Consider the following 22,832-nt stretch of genomic DNA (forward strand, 5'->3'; position numbering starts at 1 on the left):
GAAGTTTGTTTGAAATCTTTGCAAATTTATTAAAAATAAAAAACAAAAAAGCACATGTACATAAGTATTCACAGCCTTTGCTCAATACTTTGTTGAAGCACCTTTGGCACCAATTACAGCCTCAAGTCTTTTTGAGTATGATGCTACAAGCTGGGCACACCTATTTTTGGGCAGTTTCTCCCATTCTTCTTTGCAGGACCTCTCAAGCTCCATCAGGTTGGATGGTGAGCGTCGGTGCACAGCCATTTTCAGATCTCTCCAGAGATGTTCAATCGGGTTCAAGTCTGGGCTCTGGCTGGGCCACTCAAGGACATTCACAGAGTTGTCCTGTAGCCACTCCTTTGTTACCTTGGCTGTCTGCTTAGGGTCATTGTCCTGTTGGAAGATGAACCTTCGCCCCAATCTGAGGTCCAGAGCGCTCTGGAGCAGGTTTTCAACAAGGATGTCTCTGTACATTGCTGCAGTCATCTTTCCCTCGATCCTGACTAGTCTCCCAGTTCCTGCCTCTGAAAAACATGGATGGTATTGGTCAGATGATGAGCGGTGTCTGGTTTCCTCCAGACATGAGTTCAATCTTTGTTTCATCAGACCAGAGAATTTTATTTCTCATCGTCCGAGAGTCCTTCAGGTGCCTTTTGGCAAACTCCAGGTTGGCTGTCATGTGCCTTTTACTGAGGAGTGGCTTCCGTCTGGCCACTATACCATACAGGCCTGATTGGTGGAGTGCTGCAGAGATGGGTGTTCTTCTGGAAGGTTCTCCTCTCTCCACAGAGACATGCTGGAGCTCTGTCAGAATGACCATCGGGTTCTTGGTCACCTCCCTGACTAAGGCCCTTCTCCCCTGATCGCTCAGTTTGGCCGGGCGGCCAGCTGTAGGAAGAGTCCTGGTGGTTCCAAACTTCTTCCATTTACGGATAATGGAGGCCACTGTGCTCATTGGGACCTTCAATGCTGCAGAATTGTTTCTGTACCCTTCCCCAGATCTGTGCCTCGATACAATCTTGTCTCGGAGGTCTACAGACAATTCCTTGTACTTAATGGCTTGGTTTGTGCTCTGACATGCACTGTTAACTGTGGGACCTTATATAGACAGGTGTGCAGGGATGGGCAAAGATACATCAAAATGTATTTTAAAATAAGATACCAAATACCTTAATTTTAAGTGTATCAAAATAAACTACAAAATACAGCAGCCACACCATGTATAAAAAAAAAAAGTATTTTTAGTATTTTTAAAATAAAAAAATACAGTAGTTTACAAGGGAGCATGAAATCACTTTGCAAACTTTCCTTCTATCGGCCTATTTGATCTATCCCTTCACCAGTACACTGACTCAGCTGATTAAGTAGACAATGTTTGATAACAACAGCTTTCCTCTGCCTAACGAGTCGTGCGATAAATCTGACATATGCAACCAGTTAACAGTTCAAATATTCACATATCCCTGTGATCACCCAGATGAAGGTTAGTTTTAAAGTAACCAACAGTTTAATGTTTAAGTAACAGTTTGCTAATGACTCATAATTGTATCCTAATTTAGTTACTTGGTGTTTGGTAATGAAGGGCCTACTTTGCATCAGCAACACTGACTCAGTGACAAACAAGTCATTCATAAGAATACAACTGATGGCACCTTTATTCATAGCAACTAGTTTCTAAGTAATGAATCATTTGATTGTTAATCATAAATATAATAAATGATGTGTCAGGCAGTCATTCATGCAATGGTATGCAAAATCATGATCCTACTAAACAGCTACTTCAATTAGGTTACAATAATTTAGCATTCAATTATTTATTTATCAATCATTGGACACCTATTTGGAGGTTGAAAACAAACATTTTAGCACATTTTCAACAATTATTAAATGATCAGTATGTTTTGATTTTAAATGTAGCCAGAAACATAATCAGAAAGTAGCAACAGACCTTGCCAAGGAGTGGTGGATGGGTTGACAACCTGCTCTTTAATGGCGTTGCAGCACAACGTTGTTAATGACAATAAGGCACATGTGTGTGCATTTAACAAGTTACACCATATCGTGGCATTATAATGTAATATTGTACAACACTGAAACGGTTTAATTTTTTTTGTGCACAACCAACGAAAACTTAACATAGGCTGAAAGTAAATTACCTAAATTGGTAAACGATTTAGCCTAGGCTACTAAAACGAACACCAAAACTTAACATGAACTGTTAAAAAGTTTAGCAATTTATGTGAAAAATCTATGGAAAGCTGGCAACCTACACGTTTCTCACCTTGACCTTCTTCTTCGGGTAAGAATCAATTTTCTGTTCTGATCTCAACAAGTCTGGGCAAGCAGGCACCAATCAGGCACCAATTTGTATGATGTCATCATGTAGACTTCTCACAAAGTATTTTACAGTATTTTTAAACTATAAAATACAAAACACTATAGTATTTTGATACAAAATATGAAGCTATTTCAATCAACCCTATCAAATACAAATTACAAAATCCTATTTTGTATTTGAAATACGTATTTTAAATACATGTATCATAAATACTGCCCATCCCTGCAGGTGTGTGCCTTTCCAAATCATGTCCAATCAACTGAACTTACCACAGGTGGACTCCAATCAAGTTGTAGAAACATCTCAAGGATGATCAGTGGAAACAGGATGCACCTGAGCTCAATTTTGAGTGTCATGGCAAAGGCTGTGAATACTTATGTACATGTGCTTTTTTTGTTTTTTATTTTTAATAAATTTGCAAAGATTTCAAACAAACTTCTTTCACGTTGTCATTATGGGGTATTGTTTGTAGAATTTTGAGAAAAATAATGAATTTAATCCATTTTGGAATAAGGCTGTAACATAACAAAATGTGGAAAAAGTGAAGCGCTGTGAATACTTTCCGGATGCACTGTATGTCTTCCGGTGAATGACACCCTTCTCATTCGAGACACGGGTACAACCTGAATGGTCTGGTGACCACACCTCAGTGGCATGGGCCATTGCACCTGTTGCCCTGGCACATAGACCGCTTCATGACACATTACAGACTATTCCTGATTTCTGGAAATATAGCATGGACAATACTAGGTGCAGCTGGGATCTGCACATGTCAAAGACCTCCAATTAGTTGGAGCACTGTTTTCATGTTCTTCTGCTCTTTGTCTCTTGTAGAGACCTGCAGCCCTGGGCGACTCTTTCCCTGCCCCACCCATAGCCTTGTTTGGTTGCCCCTGGCCCTCCCTGCAGCCCCGTGAGTCTCTTTCCCTGCCCCACCCCTAGCCTTATTTGGTTGCGCTGAGCACCCCCCTGCAGCCCCTGAATCATTCAGATGTTGGCAAATTTCAGACGGGCCTGTACATGTGCTTTCTTGAGCAGGGGGACCTTGTGGGCGCTGCAGGATTTCACTCCTTCACGGTGTAGTGTGTTACCAATTGTTTTCTTGGTGACTATGGTCCCAGCTGCCTTGAGATCATTAACAAGATCCTCCCGTGTAGTTCTGGGCTGATTCCTCACCGTTCTCATGATCATTGAAACTCCACATGGTGAGATCTTGCATGGAGCCCCAGACCGAGGGAGACTGACAGTTATTTTGTGTTTCTTCCATTTGCGAATAATCGCACCAACTGTTGTCACCTTCTCACCAAGCTGCTTGGTGATGGTCTTGTAGCCCATTCCAGCCTTGTGTAGGTCTACAATCTTGTCCCTGACATCCTTGGACAGCTCTTTGGTCTTGGCCATGGTGGAGAGTTTGGAATCTGATTGATTGATTGCTTCTGTGGACAGGTGTCTTTTATACAGGTAACGAGCTGAGATTAGGAGCACTCCCTTTAAGAGAGTGCTCCTAATCTCAGCTCATTACCTGTATAAAAGACACCTGGGAGGCAGAAATCTTGCTGATTGATAGGGGATCAAATACTTATTTCCCTCATTAACATGCAAATCAATTTATAACTTTTTTGAAATGCGTTTTTCTGGATTTTTTTGCTGTTATTCTGTCTCTCACTGTTAAAATACACCTACCATTAAAATTATAGACTGATCATTTCTTTGTCAGTGGGCAAACGTACAAAATCAGCAGGGGATCAAATACTTTTTTCCCTCACTGTATATATATATATATATATATATATTCAACCCTGGGAAAAAAATAAGAGACCACTGCAATGTTTTCTTAAATCAGCATCTCTTCATGTATGGCAGCCATTCCATTCCATTCATATTTTTATTTGGAATTTGGGAGAAATGTTGTCAGTAGTTTATAGAATAAAACATAAATGTTCATTTTACCCAAACACATACCTATAAATAGTGAAACCAGAGAAACTGATAATATTGCAGTGGTCTCAATTTTTTCCAGTGCTGTATATGTACATGCATTTAGCATATGCTGTTTAATATATGTTAAAATATGCTGTTTTATAGTATGCTTATACATTTCTGAAATGACATGGATCCAGCAAAAACTTAAAGCATTCTACATAACTTGAGGAGCAAAACAGACCAGAGATGGGGAAGAGACAGAACAGACATTGTTAATCTCATTCACCAATAACAACTTTTACTCTTAAATCTCAGTATAATCATCACAGTTAGGTGTAAACTTCCTAATACCTCTTAGCATTGGTTATGTAACAGATTTTGTTTTGTAAAGGTGCCCACTACAGTGATGTTACATTAACTGACTTATGAAGAGTGCAATGCCCCCCACATTAAGGGGACTGTTCTTCTGTTGTAGAAGGAGTGGCTTAAATACATGTATGTATGTGTGTGTGTGTGTGTGTGTGTGTGTGTGTGTGTAAATTGAAAAACAAACCATTCACAAACTATGCCTTATCGATCACCCTTAATTCTTGTGAAATATTCAAGGATAAAAATGAAACAATGATGCAGATGATGTATTCCTAAACTGAGCTAAATTATAGAAAATACACTGCAATATAAAACAAAGCTTTTTCTCACAAGGGCAGGTATTTTAGCCAGAGTCTGCAGTAAATTAAAAGAAGAAGAACATATTTTAAGAGGGTTAAATAGTTCCATTCAAATTAAAATGTCGTAAGTTTAAATGTTAAAATGTCAGAGTACATTTTCCAGTTACGCTATGGCTAACATTCTGCTTTGTTTTGCATTCCCCTTTAAGATTCCCGACGCCTTTAAGTGATTCGTAGTGGGTCTAACAAAGTGGGAGGATATTGCTTGACTGCTGTCCTCATCATGGCTTCCAGTCCGCAAATGCATTTTCGGAGAAATACGGAGAATAGACAGGCGGACAGTCAAACTCATCTTAAAACAGAGGCGGACAGAATAAAGCTGTATTTCAGGTAGAGGCCACGGCGAAATCCCTTTTGGTCTCCTCGATGTCTTCATCAAGACCCTCCAGCTTGTATAGCAACGTGACAAAGAGTGCAAACCCGGGCAGCTCCGGCAGAAATATGAAGGATTATTCTATCAATCTGTCGGTGCAGCAAGTGCTGAGCCTTTGGGTTCAAGGTAGTGTACCAACACTTCAGCACTTCACAGGTATGCAAAGAACCACCGTGCATCACAATTAATGGATCTTTTGGTTTGATATTATTATGACATTGAAATTGTTCTACATAATTTCTATTGGGCTACATAGATTATTGCGCGCGTCCATTTTTAAAGGAATGTGCTGTGCAGATAGCGGACCCTTCAAGATACATTTGCATCGCTAGCTGTATAGATGAACGCCAGCATTGTTTCGAGTTATTTGCTAACGTATTTCGAAGAAAAACTAATATAATTTTATTTGTGCGCAGTTTGCATTTGGTCAACAGTATGGTCATGCTTGGACAAGGTATTTAGAATGAATCAGAACCGGTAGAATGTAACTGCAAATCCCTGCTGATGTGTTAAGCTTAATTAATGCAACTTTGGATAATATTACAATGTTAAATAACCCTTTAAAGGAGAACAGGAACCGCAATTGTATCTTACGTGTAAGTTTTACATTAAACACTATACACACGTTTGTAGTGTGCATTCAATACGTACAATTACAAACAACCGGACACCGTTGAAGAAACTGTATGAGACCTAAACCGATTTAAGCGAAATGTTCATGCAAAAACACTGATAAAGTAGAACAAAGGGGTAACTTTCTGGAGGATGGTGCAGTAACAAAACAACAATCTGACTACTATGAATGAATACAGACATTCATATGTAAGATTTGTATCACTTTTCGAATTGCGTTTTTTATTTTTTTTTATTTTAGCCTACTGAGCCCCAATTTAGGAAATAGTTAGAATATCAAAATCTTATGATGTAGGTCTCTACCAGGCTTGCACATCTGGGTTGTGCAATATTTGTCCATTCTCCTTGGCAAGTTGGATGGAGATCATTGGTGGACAGCAATCTTAAAGTCTTGCCACAGATTCTCAGTCGGATTCAAGTCATTCACTCTCTTGTATTAAGATACTCCAGTGTCGCTTTGGGTGTGTTCCAGGGGTCATTGTCCTACTGAAAGGTAAATCTCCATCCCAGTCTGAGGTCTTTTACAGACTGAAGCAAGTTTCCCTCAAGGATATGCCTGTATTTAGTTCCATCCATTTCCTCTTCTATCTTGACAACTGCCACAGTCTCTGCCAATGCAAAGCATCCTCATAACATGTTACTCCCACCACTATACCTCACCGTAACGATTGCGTTACCTGGGTGATGTGCTGTATTCGGATTGTGCCAGAAATTACACTTTGCATGTAGGCCAAATAGTTCGATGTGAACCAATTTTATTGCACACAAATGTACTCCAACTCCTTTGTCTGAATTCTGAAGGCAGTTGGTTGCAGTATGATAAGCAATCATACTTATCTTTTTAGGTTTTTATTTGTAATAGATTTCGTGATTGTCCCCTGCAATTGGGATCTGCTGATGTATCATGAGATAAACATTTCATGCACACATTATAACTAGTGTTTCCAGCCCGGAGACCCGGGGCACTGAAAACCCGGGCAACCCAGACGATTTCTCAACCCTTCAAGCCCGGGTTTGGCATACATATAAAACCGGGGTTGACGGCGAAAAACAAAAAAATAAAAAATGATAATAATAATTGCATGCCACAGTGCAACAGCGAACTCTTGTATACTTTCGTGTAGTTTTTCATTCAGTGAGAAGATTGATGTTCATTTAGTAACATGTCGGCAAAACCTACAATATAATTAAGCACCGTTGCAAAATACGAGGAGTTCAAGAAAAATGTTGCGACCCAAGCTCAGTTTGGTCTTCCTACAATAGTAGCCAAATGCAAAAAGTATGCAAACAAGGTATTGAAAACAGCTGGGGGCTCTACAATCGCTTCAGTTTATACAAATGATCAATACATAATAACTATGTGAATTAATAAATACTACTACTACTACTACTACTACTACTACTAATAATAATAATAATAATAATAATAATAATAATGCAGTATAACTGAGTTTGTGTTCAGCTCAACATAAAGTACAGACAGGCGTTTATTAATTTACTTATTTAGTATTACCTTTTTGTTATAGCCAGGGGTTCTAGTTTAATGAATAAAATAAGGGGGGAAAACTAAGATTTGAGGAGTTCAGACATACGTTTTATTTGTGTCCAACATAACGCTGTGCTGAAAGCGTTGTATAATGACATTTACGAGAGAGAGAGAGGGGCTCAATCGGAAAAGTTTAGAGTGAGATTAGTTTTTGGTATTTATTTAATTTTGTTTCCATATTGATTATTTTTTCCATTTACATGCCGATGAAAAAATCTGGCTTCAAGCCCTGGTGCCCCTGGGACCCCGAGTTTATGAATTTTAAATGCAATTTATGAATCCCCTTCTTCCTGTTTGTAGTTTTAATGACCCATATATTTCGGTTGGGATTCAGACATTTTAGATTAAACCAGATTGAGGTGTTTAATGATGATAAGAATTTGTTTTGCGTAGAAAACATGAGTCTACATGCTGTATGATTTAAGAATGGAAACGCTAATAGTTAATAATATGTGTAAGTAATTGAAACAGCAGGACACCAGCCCTCTATATGTGACAGCCCTTACATATAGCGGCCATATATAAGATTCATTCATGTGAAATCCATAATGCAGTTAATACACTTGCAGTTAGTTGCACATAAAAATGTAAACCGTTTAAGTAACAGATGTTTTATGCATACATTTAATTCCTATGAAATTGCATTATTTTCTGCCAAGATTTTAATGTAGAGAGGTTTCCTCTCATATTTTATCAATTATATTACATTCCAAGGTAAGGTTGGCCGTGCATTGTCTCCAGGGCCCTGAGCCAGCTCCAGGAACCTCCTGGATTAAGTTCATATTTTCTTGAATTAACAAAATATGTAACTTCATAGGTATTTTTGTGTTTTCTAGTTTTTCATGTTTGAATGGCTAAACATGTTTGTTATAAATAATTTGGTGGTTTTGTTACAGTTTAAAAAAGTGTAAACAAATAATTGACACTTAACTCTTTTATCATCTTGGAAAATGGAAAAGCCCATCCCATCCTATCCTAGTTTGCACAGTTTTTTGTGTGAATTTCAACATATGTCAGGAAGGATTTTCTAAAGAACGATGAAAGTGATACTAAATTACCAAGCTGAAACTAATTATTTAATCGATTTGTTCTGCTTAATACTGCATGTGATGTGACTGACTGTACCATTCTTATTAAAAAACAATTTACAATCCCATCCTTGATATCAGTGTGAAGCTTGGCAACACAGCAGCTGCTTATGAAATAGAAGTGGAAGAATAAGCAGTGTCTGTACTGACTGTCCATACTTTTATGAATATTTGAATAATAATATAACACTTTTTGAATGGTTTGAATAGTTGAAAATTAACTGTGGTAGTTATTAATTTAACAAACACTTCTGCAGGCAACAGTGTAATCACAAAATGTAAAACAATGGACACCAACAGAATGTTGTACTGCACTCATAACTAGATGGACTGTAATATTTTTGTTTCTGTCACCCTTTTTAGCCACTCTGCTCCACTGCTGAACTGAATTCACACAGCACAATTCTAATTAAGCAGACCGTCTGTTGTAATTGATTGCCGTTTGGTATTGTTGCAGAAATGTGGTACTGGGTGTTTCTGTGGGCCCTGTTCTCTTCGATGTTTGTGCACGGGGCAGTGGGAGTGCTGATGTTTATCATGCTGCAGAGACACAAGCAAGGCCGGCTCATCACCTTCATCCTGATCAGTGCTGGATTCTTGGCCTCTCTCACTGGTGGGGTCATCACAAGTGAGTTTATTTATTTTATCCCCAATCCTAATACATTTTAGTCTTCTTTACTGTATGAAAAACTTTAGCATTGAGCCTGCTTTGTTCTTTTTTTTTTTTAAAGACAGCTAGAAAAATATATAATTCTCCATGCCTGTAATGCAGCCTGTTTTTAAAAATTGATAATGCAAATATTTCAATTGAATACAGTAGGGCAATCATTTTGGGTGTACAGGTCAGTGTGTACTAGTTATTCAACTTGTTGACAATTATTACTATACAAGGACATTTTCATAGCAAGGTTAAACAATCCTTATAAGCCTAAGAACAATTTTGGCACTTTTACAACCCCAATCTAGCATTTATTGTGAGTGATTTAATTAAGCTTTTGGCTTTACTCGCTTGACTGAGGTGAAGATTGGGCCAGACCATTGGATGCCCCAAAAAGAAACGAGCAGACTCCCGTATTACCAGTGCAGAATCTTGATTGGGCATGTTTTAAGTCACTGTATTTTGATTTGAAATGAGAAGTTGTGATTGTATTTGGTTAGCCAGGATATGTTTATTATTATTAATAATAATAATAGTATTTATTTATTGGCAGATGCCCTTATCCAGGGTGACTTACAAAACATAGGAGCAATACAAAGTGCAAAAATACAGTACAGTTCAAAGCATAATGTCACCCTGGATAAGGGCGTCTCCCAATAAATAATAATAATAATGCAATTTAGATCCTAGATCCTAGTCCTAGATAGTAAAAGCTAGTAAGTGCAGGTAACCTTAAGAGCTAAGGGAAAAGAGGCATAGGGAAATCAAAATAAACAATAACAAGTACTGGTAATGCAAGCAAGGGGTATGTCAAAGCATTACATTGAATTGGTGAAATTGTACAGGGTAATAAACTGCTAGATTACAAGTAGAGTCTGAACAGTTTAGAGTAGATAGGTAATAGGTTATAATTTGTAAGATAGGTGAGGCACTTTTCCAGTTACATTGCAGACTGGTTAAGGGCATCTTCTTATGCAGAGGTAAATAGGGGAAGTGTCCCAATTAAGCCCACATATCATATAAGCCCACATGCTCTTTTATTTTGAAATACAAAAAAGACTGGAAATATTAGAAGAGTGATCTGTAACACAGCAAATGCACAAAGTTGTTACTTTTTATTTGTAGCTGATCACATTTTTTATTCTTGAGTTTTGTATGACTGTGACAGCCGGACACAATACACAGGAAGAGAGAGTCTCGGGTTCGTTGGTGTCTGACTTTATTGAGGCTCCGTAAGGGGGCGAAACACAAATAATCAGGGGGATAACATAACAAAACAAGAAAATAAATGTCCAAATAAACGTCCAAACAAATGGGGGGCTCTGGGCAGTCAGGGGGTTGCAGACTCGGTCCTTGCTCTCATCGGTTAGCTCTCTACCCTAGGGAGGGAGCGAGATTAAATAGAGAAGGCACAGCTACCGCTGACGTCACAGTCACCACGGTGCTCATTGCCCGCAGCCGTGAGTCCGCAGCCTGTTTGCGAGGGAGCGGACAATACAGCTGCGGCACATGAGAACCTAATCAGCGAGCGTTAGCAGCAGCCGTGCCGTGACAGACAGTGGCCTGTCACAATGACTTTGTGCTGCCACTGTGCAGCAGCATTTTTAGAAGTCACCCCAAAACTTTGCTTTATGAGGGGCCCTCCCAAGAAGAAGCCATTTATCTGGAATTTTTTGACCAAACTTGGTGAATATTGATAAGAATTATAAAATGAAGAGATAAGTAAATTAAATGAAACCTTATATGATAAATTTGCTTGGTATTTAAAAGCACTATTTTGTATTTGAAAATACAGATTTCATGGGTTTCTGGATCTAGCGCAGGACACCATCAGAATGATGGTCACACAGATACAGTGAGGGAAAAAGTATTTGATCCCCTGCTGATTTTGTACGTTTGCCCACTGACAAAGAAATTATCAGTCTATAATTTTAATGGTAGGTGTATTTTAGCAGTGAGAGATAGAATAACAACAAAAAAATCCAGAAAAACGCATTTCAAAAAAGTTATAAATTGATTTGAATGTTAATGAGGGAAGTAAGTATTTGACCCCTTCGACTTAGTACTTGGTGGCAAAACCCTTGTCAGATGTTTCTTGTAGTTGGCCACCAGGTTTGCACACATCTCAGGAGGGATTTTGTCCCACTCCTCTTTGCAGATCCTCTCCAAGTCATTAAGGTTTCGAGGCTGACGTTTGGCAACTCGAACCTTCAGCTCCCTCCACAGATTTTCTATGGGATTAAGGTCTGGAGACTGGCTAGGCCACTCCAGGACCTTAATGTGCTTCTTCTTGAGACACTCCTTTGTTGCCTTGGCTGTGTGTTTTGGGTCATTGTCATGCTGGAATACCCATCCACGACCCATTTTCAATGCCCTGGCTGAGGGAAGGAGGTTCTCACCCAAGATTTGATGGTACATGGCCCCGTCCATTGTCCCTTTGATGTGGTGCAGTTGTCCTGTCCCCTTTGCAGAAAAACACCCCCAAAGCATAATGTTTCCACCTCCATGTTTGACGGTGGGGATGGTGTTCTTGGGGTCATAGGCAGCATTCCTCCTCCTCCAAACACGGCGAGTTGAGTTGATGCCAAAGAGCTCGATTTTGGTCTCATCTGACCACAACACTTTCACCCAGTTCTCCTCTGAATCATTCAGATGTTCATTGGTAAACTTCAGACAGGCCTGTACATGTGCTTTCTTGAGCTGGGGGACCTTGCGGGCACTGCAGGATTTCAGTCCTTCATGGCGTAGTGTGTTACCAATTGTTTTCTTGGTGACTATGGTCCCAGCTGCCTTGAGATCATTAACAAGATCCTCCTGTGTAGTTCTGGTCTGATTTCCTCACCATTCTCATGATCATTGAAACTCCACGAGGTGAGATCTTGCATGGAGCCCCAGACCGAGGGAGACTGACAGTTATTTTGTGTTTCTTCCATTTGCAAATAATCGCACCAACTGTTGTCACCTTCTCACCAAGCTGCTTGACGATGGTCTTGTAGCCCATTCCAGCCTTGTGTAGGTCTATAATCTTGTCCCTGACATCCTTGGACAGCTCTTTGGTCTTGGCCATGGTGGAGAGTTTGGAATCTGATTGATTGATTGCTTCTGTGGACAGGTGTCTTTTATACAGGTAACGAGCTGAGATTAGGAGCACTCCCTTTAAGAGAGTGCTCCTAATCTCAGCTCGTTACCTGTATAAAAGACACCTGGGAGGCAGAAATCTTGCTGATTGATAGGGGATCAAATACTTATTTCCCTCATTAACATGCAAATCAATTTATAACTTTTTTGAAATGTGTTTTTCTGGATTTTTGTGTTGTTAATCTGTCTCTCACTGTTAAAATACACTTACCATTAAATTATAGACTGATCATTTCTTTGTCAGTGGGCAAATGTACAAAATCAGCAGGGGATCAAATACTTTTTTCCCTCACTGTATAAGGGAATACACTTTTTTTTCAGCAAGGCATAAGTCATTTTCCAGGATTGATTTTATTTTCTCCGCAAAAAATATTTATTCTGAAATACGGAGTGTTGAGATCTTACCTACTGTGTTATCTGATCACTCAGCCGTTAAATCTAGATTAGTCCTACTGGGCACTCCCTCTCGAGCTACTTGGTTGTGTTTCAACTCCACATTACTACATAATGAAGATTTTTGTTCAAAGGTCCAAACTAAGCTAGAGGAGTTTATATATTTTAATAAGGGCTCAGTCGATGACCCTCGTATAGTATGGGATGCAATTAAAGGGTTTAATACTTCTACATCATTTGCCTCACACCTAAACAAATCCAGACTTAGTAAAATTAAAGAGTTAGAAACTAAACAAGGTCTAATTGAACTTACTCTACAAAGCCATTATTCTGAAACTGTTGCTCTTGAACTCAAAGTGGTTAAGAAAGACCTTTATGCATTACTTAGATGCAGGGCAGAATTCCTTATTCATAGGGTGAGGCAAAATTATTACTTTAATGGATCGAGGCCATCACATCTTCTGGCCCTTAGACTTCATAGTAACGAACAATTTGCTGACATTATATCCATTAAATCAGAACAGAAGGGCCTTTTATCTGATCCTTTGCAAATTAATGCTGAATTTCGTACTTTTTATGCCAAATTGTATAGCTCAGATATCTTTTGATAAAAACAAGTGTATTGATTTTCTTCATAATCTTAGATTGCCACACTTGACGGTAGAGTAGGCAGTCGGACTTGGAGCACCATTCTCTTTGAGGGAATTGAAGGGGGCATTGCAGAATTTGAGTAAGGGTAAATCTCCGGGGTATGATGGGATACCTCCAGATTTTTTTTTGACCTTTTGGGACCAGTTAGGACCGCTATTATTGGATATGATTCAAACAGCTATTGAGAGGGGCTCATTTGGAAGAGATGTTAATTCGGCTATTATTTCTGTATTACTTCAGAAGGATAAAGACCCCACTAATTGTGCAAGTTATCGTCCCCTTTCATTAATTAACTCTGATGTTAAATTGTATGCTAAGGTCTTATCACTTCGTCTTGAGGCATATATGACTAAGTTGGTTCATCATGATCAAAGGTTTTATCAAGTCCCGATTAGTGTCAGATAATATATGTCGTCTTTTGCATATAATTCATTCAGCTGTCAATATTGATACCCCATGTGCAATTCTCTCACTGGATGCAGAGAAAGCATTTGATCGTTTGGAGTGGGATTATTTGTGGTTAGTCTTGGAATATATGGGCCTTGGTGCAGATTTTATTGGTATGGTAAGGGTATTATATTCTAATCCCTCTGCAATGGTGCTTGCAGGTGGCAAGTGCTCTACACAATTTCCTGTTGCCAGGGGTACCCGTCAGGGCTGACCCCTCTCTCCACTTCTATTTGCTTTGTCACTCAAGCCACTTGCACAGGTGGCACGACAGTCTTTATCTTACACCCGATTAATGTTAAGGGTACTTTGCATCATATATCACTCTATGCTGATGATATATTACTTTTTGTGGACAAAGCCCCCCAGTCATTTCCTCACTTGTTATCTATTTTTGATAACTTTAGTTCATTATTGGGATATAAAGTTAATTGGACGAAATCTGTACTTATGTTGTTGTTTTTTAAAAAAAAAAAAAAAGAAAACAAAGACAACTGTCTTCCTGTCCCTCAAACTAAACCTTCACAGGTAACCTAAATGGGTAACTTGTCTTCCTGTCCCACACACTAAACCTTCCCCATCTGTATAGCATCTTTATGCAGGGCGAGTAAAACAACCACTCCCCTTCTCAACACTTTTTCAAAATTTGTGAGAGACAATTTCCACCATCACAAATCTTGATACAGCAGGCTTACAAAATGTTCCAGGAGATTAAATGAACTGTTGTTAATGTTATTCATATAGAGTTAATGGAGCTTCCAGAACTTTGAATTTTAATTACTGATTTATTTATTCTACAGTTTTAGAAATGGATAGTTACTAATTTGTTTTTTGTGGACTGCAGAGCAGAGGATACAGTACACTGTATTATGAGATCATACACTAGATTGTTAAAGCTGGGCAATATGCTGAGGCATGTTATCAGGCTCTTCCAATGGAGATGAAAGGTCTATAAATTGGAAAATTGATTGTGAAAACATAATTTTCATCTGGAGTTTGTCAATCTTGTGAGTTGTTATGAATGAGCTATACCTCTTGAAGTGTTCTTTAAAAACAATATATAATTTAGTTTATACTGAGCTGCCTTATTTTCATGTAAGATTTCCTGGAGAGAGAAGAATAAATTTGCGTCTACTGGTTTTATTTGAATTTTGATTAGAAAATTTCCAATTGGCTTTTATTAAAAAGCATAGCAAATTGTAATAATTTATGGTGTTTTGGAACTTTGTGGATTACAAATTGTCATGATGCAAATATTTCTGGTTGCAGAAATGTGTACAAACACAGAGCCCAGATGCAGAAAGTATATATTGCTTTTTTTCCTTGTTGGTGACATTCAGAAACATTCAGATCCTTTAACAATACATGTTTTTGCATGTTTTGGTTGGATTCTCCAATTGTGCTCTCTTAGCTGCTGGCAGAGGAGGAAAGAGTACTGAAAAATCCTACTCAAGTAGAAGTACTGTTAAAATGATTAAATTTTACTCAAGTAGAAGTAAAAGTACTGGTATAAAAAATGACTCGATTAAAAGTAAAAAGTAGCTAATTTAAAAAGTACTCAGAGTACAAGTTACTTAGTTACTTTTATCAAAGCATTGTCACATGATCTCCAAGCAAACACTAACTCATATACACACACACACACACACACACACACACACACACACACACACACACACACACACACGGGTGACAAATTAAAGGAAAAACTGACATAAAGTGTTTCAGTAAGGTGTTGGGCCACCATGAGCCTCCAGCTTCAATGCTCTTGGCACAGATTCTACGAGTCTCTGGAACTCACGTTGCTATGGCTATCTTCCAAAAGATATTCCCTCATTTGGTGTTTTGATGATGGTGGTGGAGAGTGCTGTTTAACACATCAGTCCAAAATCACCCATAAGTGTTCAATTGGGTTGAGATCTGGTGACTGCGAAGGCCATAGCATATGATTCACATTATTTTCATACTCATCAAACCATTCAGTGACCCCTCGTGCCCTGTGGATGGGGGCATTGTCATCCTGTAAGAGACCACTCCCATCAGGATAGAAATGTTTCACCATAGGATAAAGGTGATCACTCAGAATAACTTTGTAATGATTTGCAGTGACCCTTCCCTCTAAGGGGACAAGTGGGCCCAAACCGTGCCAGGAAAATGCCCCTTGACAGCGTAACAGAGCCACCTGACCCTAACTGTATAGGTCAAGCAGTCAGGCCTGTACAGTTCTCTTGGTGTCGCCATACATGCACTAACCCACTTGTCAAAAACACTAGCCAGTTGTGTATTTTTGTGACTGAAGCTCCTGCCATTCGTGCCCCAATAAGTCACTTAGATCCTTTCCTCTTGCCATCGTGATCCAAAATCGAGATCAACTGGGCCTGCTCAGCTTTTTTATACATGCCACAGAGCATGATAGAATGTTAATTGCTTAATCGTATAATGCAGTACATCTGCTTGGAGGCATCTGCCCTCGTTATGTTCCTCCACTTATTTATTCAGGTTTTTCTTTAAATTTGTCACCTGTCTGAATATGTATTTATTTATATAAATATTAGCAACAGCCATTTAGAAATAATAATAATAATAATAATAATAATAATAATAATAATACAAACTTTTAAATCAATAGAACCGTTACTTTGTTACATATATGTGCATTCTGGCCATAATTGAGAAAATAAATAAATAAATAAATAAACAAACAAACAAACATATTCTCAATCATGGCCAGAGTGCACAGATATATAACAATAAAGTAACTGTTGTATTGATATAAAGGTTTCCATTATTATTTCTAAATGGCTGTTGCTGATATTTAAATAAATAAATACAAATAAAATCACAATGCTAACTTACGTAGAACACTAACAAATATTGATATAACTTAATGGTTAGTTAATTGTGGTGGACATCACTGGTCAGGACAGGAGGCTGTATTTTACAGAAACATCTCTTTCCAAAAAGCAAATTGCTATTAAGTACAGGTTAGCATTCTGTGATATTGACTGATATTTTGTCAACATTGCTGAATGATGTATTCATTGTGATCATGTGAATGTTCACTGTTTCAGAGATCAGTGCTATTTTGAAAATGAGCATGATGCTGATTGGCTAAAATGGATATATTGCGTTTTGATATAAATCAGGAATGTCAAATGTTGTGTTTTGAAAAAAAATAAAACAGTTTTTAGCATTGGGATTATAAGACATAACTCGTTTTACATTAAACTGTGTATACTATGTTAAAAAGGTACCCTCTAGGAGTATATTCGTAGCAGTACCTTGAATTATGTGTGGAATTGGCTTTTATCACGTTTTGTAACAAAGCTCTTCAAATGTTTGCTCACTAATATGGTGTAACGATTCCACAAATTTTCGATTCAGTTCAATTTTTGATTTTATTTCTTATTTTTCTTCACACACTTGTTTCCAAATTAATAACCTTTTTTGATAAAAATCGAACAATTATTTTAACACTGCCAGCCAGGAAATCAACAATAACAGTGTATTATCAGTAAACAGTAAGGGCTTATGAAACACAATTTAATGGATTTTAAGTAGTTGTAGATTTGCATGAACAGTTCTGGAGTTGTCATGATTGAATTCAAAAGGAAAATTAAAAACTTGCTGAGCAGATCAGAGGTCAGACAGGCGAGCTATATCACCTGCGATTCTTCAAATTGTGTATCAAAATGAGAGTATATACATAAACAAGAAAAATAATACAATTATTTTTGCACAATAAATTGTGTAAACTGGTGTATAAATTGGTATGCACATATCTTAGCAGACATATACAATTATAAAACATAAAGAACCAGTTATAAAAATAGCATAAAACTGGAACATAGCCAAGCAATCTGAAATCAATGGTTGAAATCAAGCGCTTCGATGTCGATTAAAAAATGTTCACCCCTAATCACTAATACTCGTGGCTAGCTAGCTAGTTAACTTACCTTACTGCTGCTGGACTGGATGACTGACTTCAAATCTTTGATTCATTAACTGACCAACCGTAACCATCATGATACACAATTTGATTGGCCTGTTGAGTGTTTAAATTTTGCTTGACATTTGAATGTATTGTTTCTTCAGTTATTGGTCCATTTGTCTGTCTATCACACAATTTTTTTTCCATGACAACCTACAAAATTTGTACTCTGTAACGAATGCCTTTTTAAAAGTAGCGAAGTACAATACTTCACTCAATACTTAATTACCAAATTGTACATGAAAAGTACATGAAAAAGCTACTCAATTACAGGAATGAGAGTAGTTGTAATTTGTTACTTTCCACCCCTGGCCACTGGTAACCTCAATGTTGTCTTTGTTCTAGGTGCTGCAGTAGCTGGAGTGTATAGAGTAGCAGGGAAGGACATGGCCCCTATGGAAGCCCTGGTTTTCGGTGTTGGACAGACCGTGCTTACCATCCTCATCTCTGTCTCAAGGATTCTTGCCACACTCTGAAGAAGCAGCCTCTGCCCTCAACATGAGATGGGCTGAACAACAAGCATGCTCCTGGGCTTTGTATCAGAGCCTGCAGAAGACTTGATGGGAGCAGCCAAAAGGTGATGCTGATTGGAGGACAGTGTGGGTTTTGGAGTAGGACAGAATCCTGGCCTAGGTCAGCATTAACAGAGCACCCAAACTGGTGTTCAAGCTGTTACACTAGTGCACCTTATGTGCCTCTGTCACAAGCAAGGTGCAAGAGACACTATGTTACAGCATCACGAAGGTTTCCATTTAAAAGATAAATTAAAAAATTAAAAATACTTGCACAGTTAATGGTCAGCAGTAAGCCTGGCTAACAAAAGGACGAGTAAGCGCTGTAAAGGACATACCTGTATACATGGACTGCAAGGACTCTTCTCTGATCAGTGTCATGTGCCAATGTGACTTTCTAAATGTGTAAATAAACTGAACTTTCTAAAAAAGGCAAGACTGAAGTGGTGTATCGAATTTTGGTGAGAAAAGGCAGCTTTTTTCTACTCCTTCATATATAGGACATGTATCAAGACAAATGTTTATTTTACTTTATTTTGAAGAGAATTTGACCGTGTTTGCAACATATAATGACATATACCATCCTGTGAAATATCTTTCCAGATTTCCCAGTGGAAGATTATTTTCTTGTAATTTGTAATGTTTTCCATGGTTATCACATTGGTATAACATTACTGGCCACACCTGTGGGAAATCAGCACGTGTATGTACAGCTCTGTAAAATGATCAGTTTCTTTGGTTTTACTATTTATAAGTATGTGTTTTGGTAAAATTAACATTTTTCTTTTATTCTATAAACCACTGACAACATTTATCCCAAATTCCAAATAAAAATATGAATGGAATGGAATGGCTGCCATACATGTAGAGATGCTGATTTAAGAAAAAATTGCTGTGGTGTCTTAACTTTTTCCAGAGCTGTATATACAGTACTTTGCAAAAGTATTCAGACCCATTACCAATTGTCTCATATTACTGAATTACAAATAGTATACTGGCATTTTGTTATGTTCGATATTTTATTGTATTGTAACTTGACATTGGTTTTATGTTGGGGAAATATTTGTATGAAAATTAAAAAAACGGAAATATGTTGCTTACATAAGTATTCAACACACATTAACATTTGATAGAGCCACCTTTTGCTGCAATAACCGCTTAAAGTCTTTTGGGGTGGTATTTTAGGTATGTCATGACAAATATTTTGACTATCGATAATTCCACAGCTGTTGTCAGCAACTATTTGAATAGTCACCCCCCACCCCCACGCACCATTGAAACAGATTAAATTAAATGTGAAATAATGCAATGTGACAATTACTGCTATTGCAGTTCTGGACTTTTTTTCTAAAATAACTAATGTTAAAAGTTTGTTAAACAGTAAAACAAACAAAAAATAAACAGTAGGCAATAAAATAATAAAAAAATACCTTCCTATTAGGAGCTGACGGAAATGACATAATGACAGCAGCAATAAGCATACCTGTCAACCCTTACGCATCTCATGTTGTACTCTCGTATTTTGCAAACAGGTGTTAATTTTTCCCGATATTGTCAGAAGCTTTTCCCTTAATTACAACTTAAAATTAACAATAAGGTAAGTTATTTATTTACAGGAACACTTGCTTATATAGCCTACAATATGGGCGTCTCCTAAAACTGTGTTGATGTGTGCATAAGAATAATATTTTGCAATTAAACCTGTAACCTGACCGACCAGAGTTTTTTTTTTTTTTTTTTTTTTTTTTTTTAAATATTAAAGAAAAACATTCAATAATAGTTTGTCAATTTGTGATGCAAATGCCTTAATATTAGCGTCTTTGTGGCAGCGAAATACAAAATGTATTAGACAATCTAGCTACTTCATTTACACAATCAACTTAACTAAACCATTTACTTTTTCCACGTTTCTAAACCACACTCAACATATAGACTACCGGTCCACGTTAAATAGAATTAGAAACATACCTGCAAGTTCCAGACAATACAAAATAAGTAGCGTATAATTGTTGGCTATGTATAGCTAATTTTATAATATTAATGTTTGTTGTGGTCCTCGATCCCTTTGCTAGTGTTGCAGACGGGTGTTTGGCTTTTAGGTGGGTTAACATAACAGTAGATTTGTGGTAGTTTAATGCACTGCACATATTTTATACTTAACAGTGTTTTCATTTATTTTGTCAAAATATTTCCATGCAGCACTTTTCTGTGAGGTAGCCATCATTAGGCAAGGTATGTTCTAGTTTTAGCAATCACAGACAATAAATTACACATCTCACTCTCTCGTCAATCTTTATATCACTACATACAGAGCCAATCAACAGAACAGACTTTAAAATAAAATCAATATATACTTTTTTATTTCTTTTACTTTAGAATGTTGGATTCACTTGTCGATAGTGGCAGCCATTGTTAATGAATAGTTGAATTTCCGACTATTCAGTCTCATCTCTAGTAGGTATGTACCAGCTTGTCAGAGTGATTTTGGCTTCCCAATTCCATCCCAAGCTTCAGTTTTTTTAGCAGAATGAAGCAGATTCTCTTGCAGTGTTTCCCTTTATTTTGTTCCATCCATTCTTCCTTCAATTTTAACAAGATGCCCAGTCCCTGCTGATGAGAAGCATCCCTACAGCATGATGCTGCCACCACCATACTTCACTGTAGGGATGGTGTGCCTTGAGGCATGGGCAATGTTAGGTTTGCACCACACATAGCGCTTTGAGTTTTGGCCAGAAAGCTCCATCTTGGTCACATCTGACCATAAAACCTTTTCCCACATTGCAGCCAGGTTACTCATGTTTTCTGGCAAACTCCAGACTTTCAGATGGTACTTTCTGAGTGAGGGATTTCTTGCCATCCTCCCATACAGGCCAATGTTATGCAGAGCTCTTGATATAGTTGACTGGTGCACCATTACTCCAATCCCAGGCACTGAATACTGTAGCTCCTTCCTTGTTAGATTCTCTGTGGCTTCTCTCACATGTTGTCTCCTTGAGTGCTGAGTTTTGAGGGATGGCCTTTTCTTGGCAGTGCCTGGGTGGTGTCATGCAGCTTCCAATTTATTGATTATTGATCCAGCTTTGCTCACTGGGATATCCAAACACTTGGATTTTATTTTGTACCCTTTTCCTAAAATACACATTTGTATTACTTTTATCTTTATAAATGTAAACGTATCTTTAACTTCTGTAGAATGCTCTCTGGTCTTCATTTTCCTTCAGATTCACAGCCTGACCAATGATGGTTGGGTTTTTATCCAGAAAATGTGAGAGCAAATTTAATGGTTCACAGGTGGAGGCCAGTAGTAAGTTAATTGTGTTTCTGTTAGGGCAATTTCTTTAATCTGTGTAAACTGGGAGCTTCCACAGCACAGGGGTTGAATACGTGTGCAACATATTTCAATTTTTTATATTTCTTTGTAAATATTTCCCAACATAAAACCAATGTCAATTTATTTTGAGTTTGTGTTTTAAAATAAAATATCAAATGGAACACACACACACACATATATATATATGTGTGTGTGTGTGTGTGTGTGTGTGTATATATACACTCACCTAAAGGATTATTTGAAACACCTGTTCAATTTCTCATTAATGCAATTATCTAACCAACCAATCACATGGCAGTTGCTTCAATGCATTTAGGGGTGTGGTCCTGGTCAAGACAATCTCCTGAACTCCAAACTGAATGTCTGAATGGGAAAGAAAGGTGATTTAAGCAATTTTGAGCGTGGCATGGTTGTTGGTGCCAGACGGGCCGGTCTGAGTATTTCACAATCTGCTCAGTTACTGGGATTTTCATGCACAACCATTTCTAGGGTTTCCAAAGAATGGTGTGAAAAGGGAAAAACATCCAGTATGCGGCAGTCCTGTGGGCGAAAATGCCTTGTTGATGCTAGAGGTCAGAGGAGAATGGGCCGACTGATTCAAGCTGATAGAAGAGCAACTTTGACTGAAATAACCACTCGTTACAACCGAGGTATGCAGCAAAGCATTTGTGAAGCCACAACACGTACAACCTTGAGGCGGATGGGCTACAACAGCAGAAGACCCCACCGGGTACCACTCATCTCCACTACAAATAGGAAAAAGAGGCTACAATTTGCAAAAGCTCACCAAAATTGGACAGTTGAAGACTGGAAAAATGTTGCCTGGTCTGATGAGTCTCGATTTCTGTTGAGACATTCAGATGGTAGAGTCAGAATTTGGCGTAAACAGAATGAGAACATGGATCCATCATGCCTTGTTACCACTGTGCAGGCTGGTGGTGGTGGTGTAATGGTGTGGGGGATGTTTTCTTGGCACACTTTAGGCCCCTTAGTGCCAATTGGGCATCGTTTAAATGCCACGGCCTACCTGAGCATTGTTTCTGACCATGTCCATCCCTTTATGACCACCATGTACCCATCCTCTGATGGCTACTTCCAGC

The 22,832-nt window shown here is 38.1% G+C and overlaps 1 protein-coding gene across 1 annotated transcript; it reads left to right on the top strand.

Moving 5' to 3' along the window:
• The first annotated feature begins 5,151 nt into the window (after positions 1-5,151).
• Positions 5,152-18,837, top strand: tmem170b (transmembrane protein 170B). Its single transcript, XM_066716043.1, has 3 exons — positions 5,152-5,500; positions 9,069-9,239; positions 18,235-18,837. The coding sequence occupies exons 1-3, from the start codon at positions 5,338-5,340 to the stop codon at positions 18,363-18,365; spliced, it is 465 nt and encodes a 154-aa protein (XP_066572140.1). The 5' UTR covers positions 5,152-5,337; the 3' UTR covers positions 18,366-18,837.
• Positions 18,838-22,832: the final 3,995 nt, after the last annotated feature.

Source organism: Amia ocellicauda, chromosome 10, assembly GCF_036373705.1.
Source record: "Amia ocellicauda isolate fAmiCal2 chromosome 10, fAmiCal2.hap1, whole genome shotgun sequence".
In the NCBI taxonomy this organism is placed as follows: Eukaryota; Metazoa; Chordata; class Actinopteri; order Amiiformes; family Amiidae; genus Amia; species Amia ocellicauda.

Excerpts from the sequence above, each read along its gene's own strand:
- tmem170b (XM_066716043.1), top strand. The coding sequence starts at position 5,338 with ATGTCTTCATCAAGACCCTCCAGCTTGTATAGCAACGTGACAAAGAGT. Across the intron at positions 5,501-9,068 it reads AACACTTCAGCACTTCACAG|AAATGTGGTACTGGGTGTTT; the intron begins GTATGCAAAGAA and ends GTATTGTTGCAG. Across the intron at positions 9,240-18,234 it reads CACTGGTGGGGTCATCACAA|GTGCTGCAGTAGCTGGAGTG; the intron begins GTGAGTTTATTT and ends TCTTTGTTCTAG.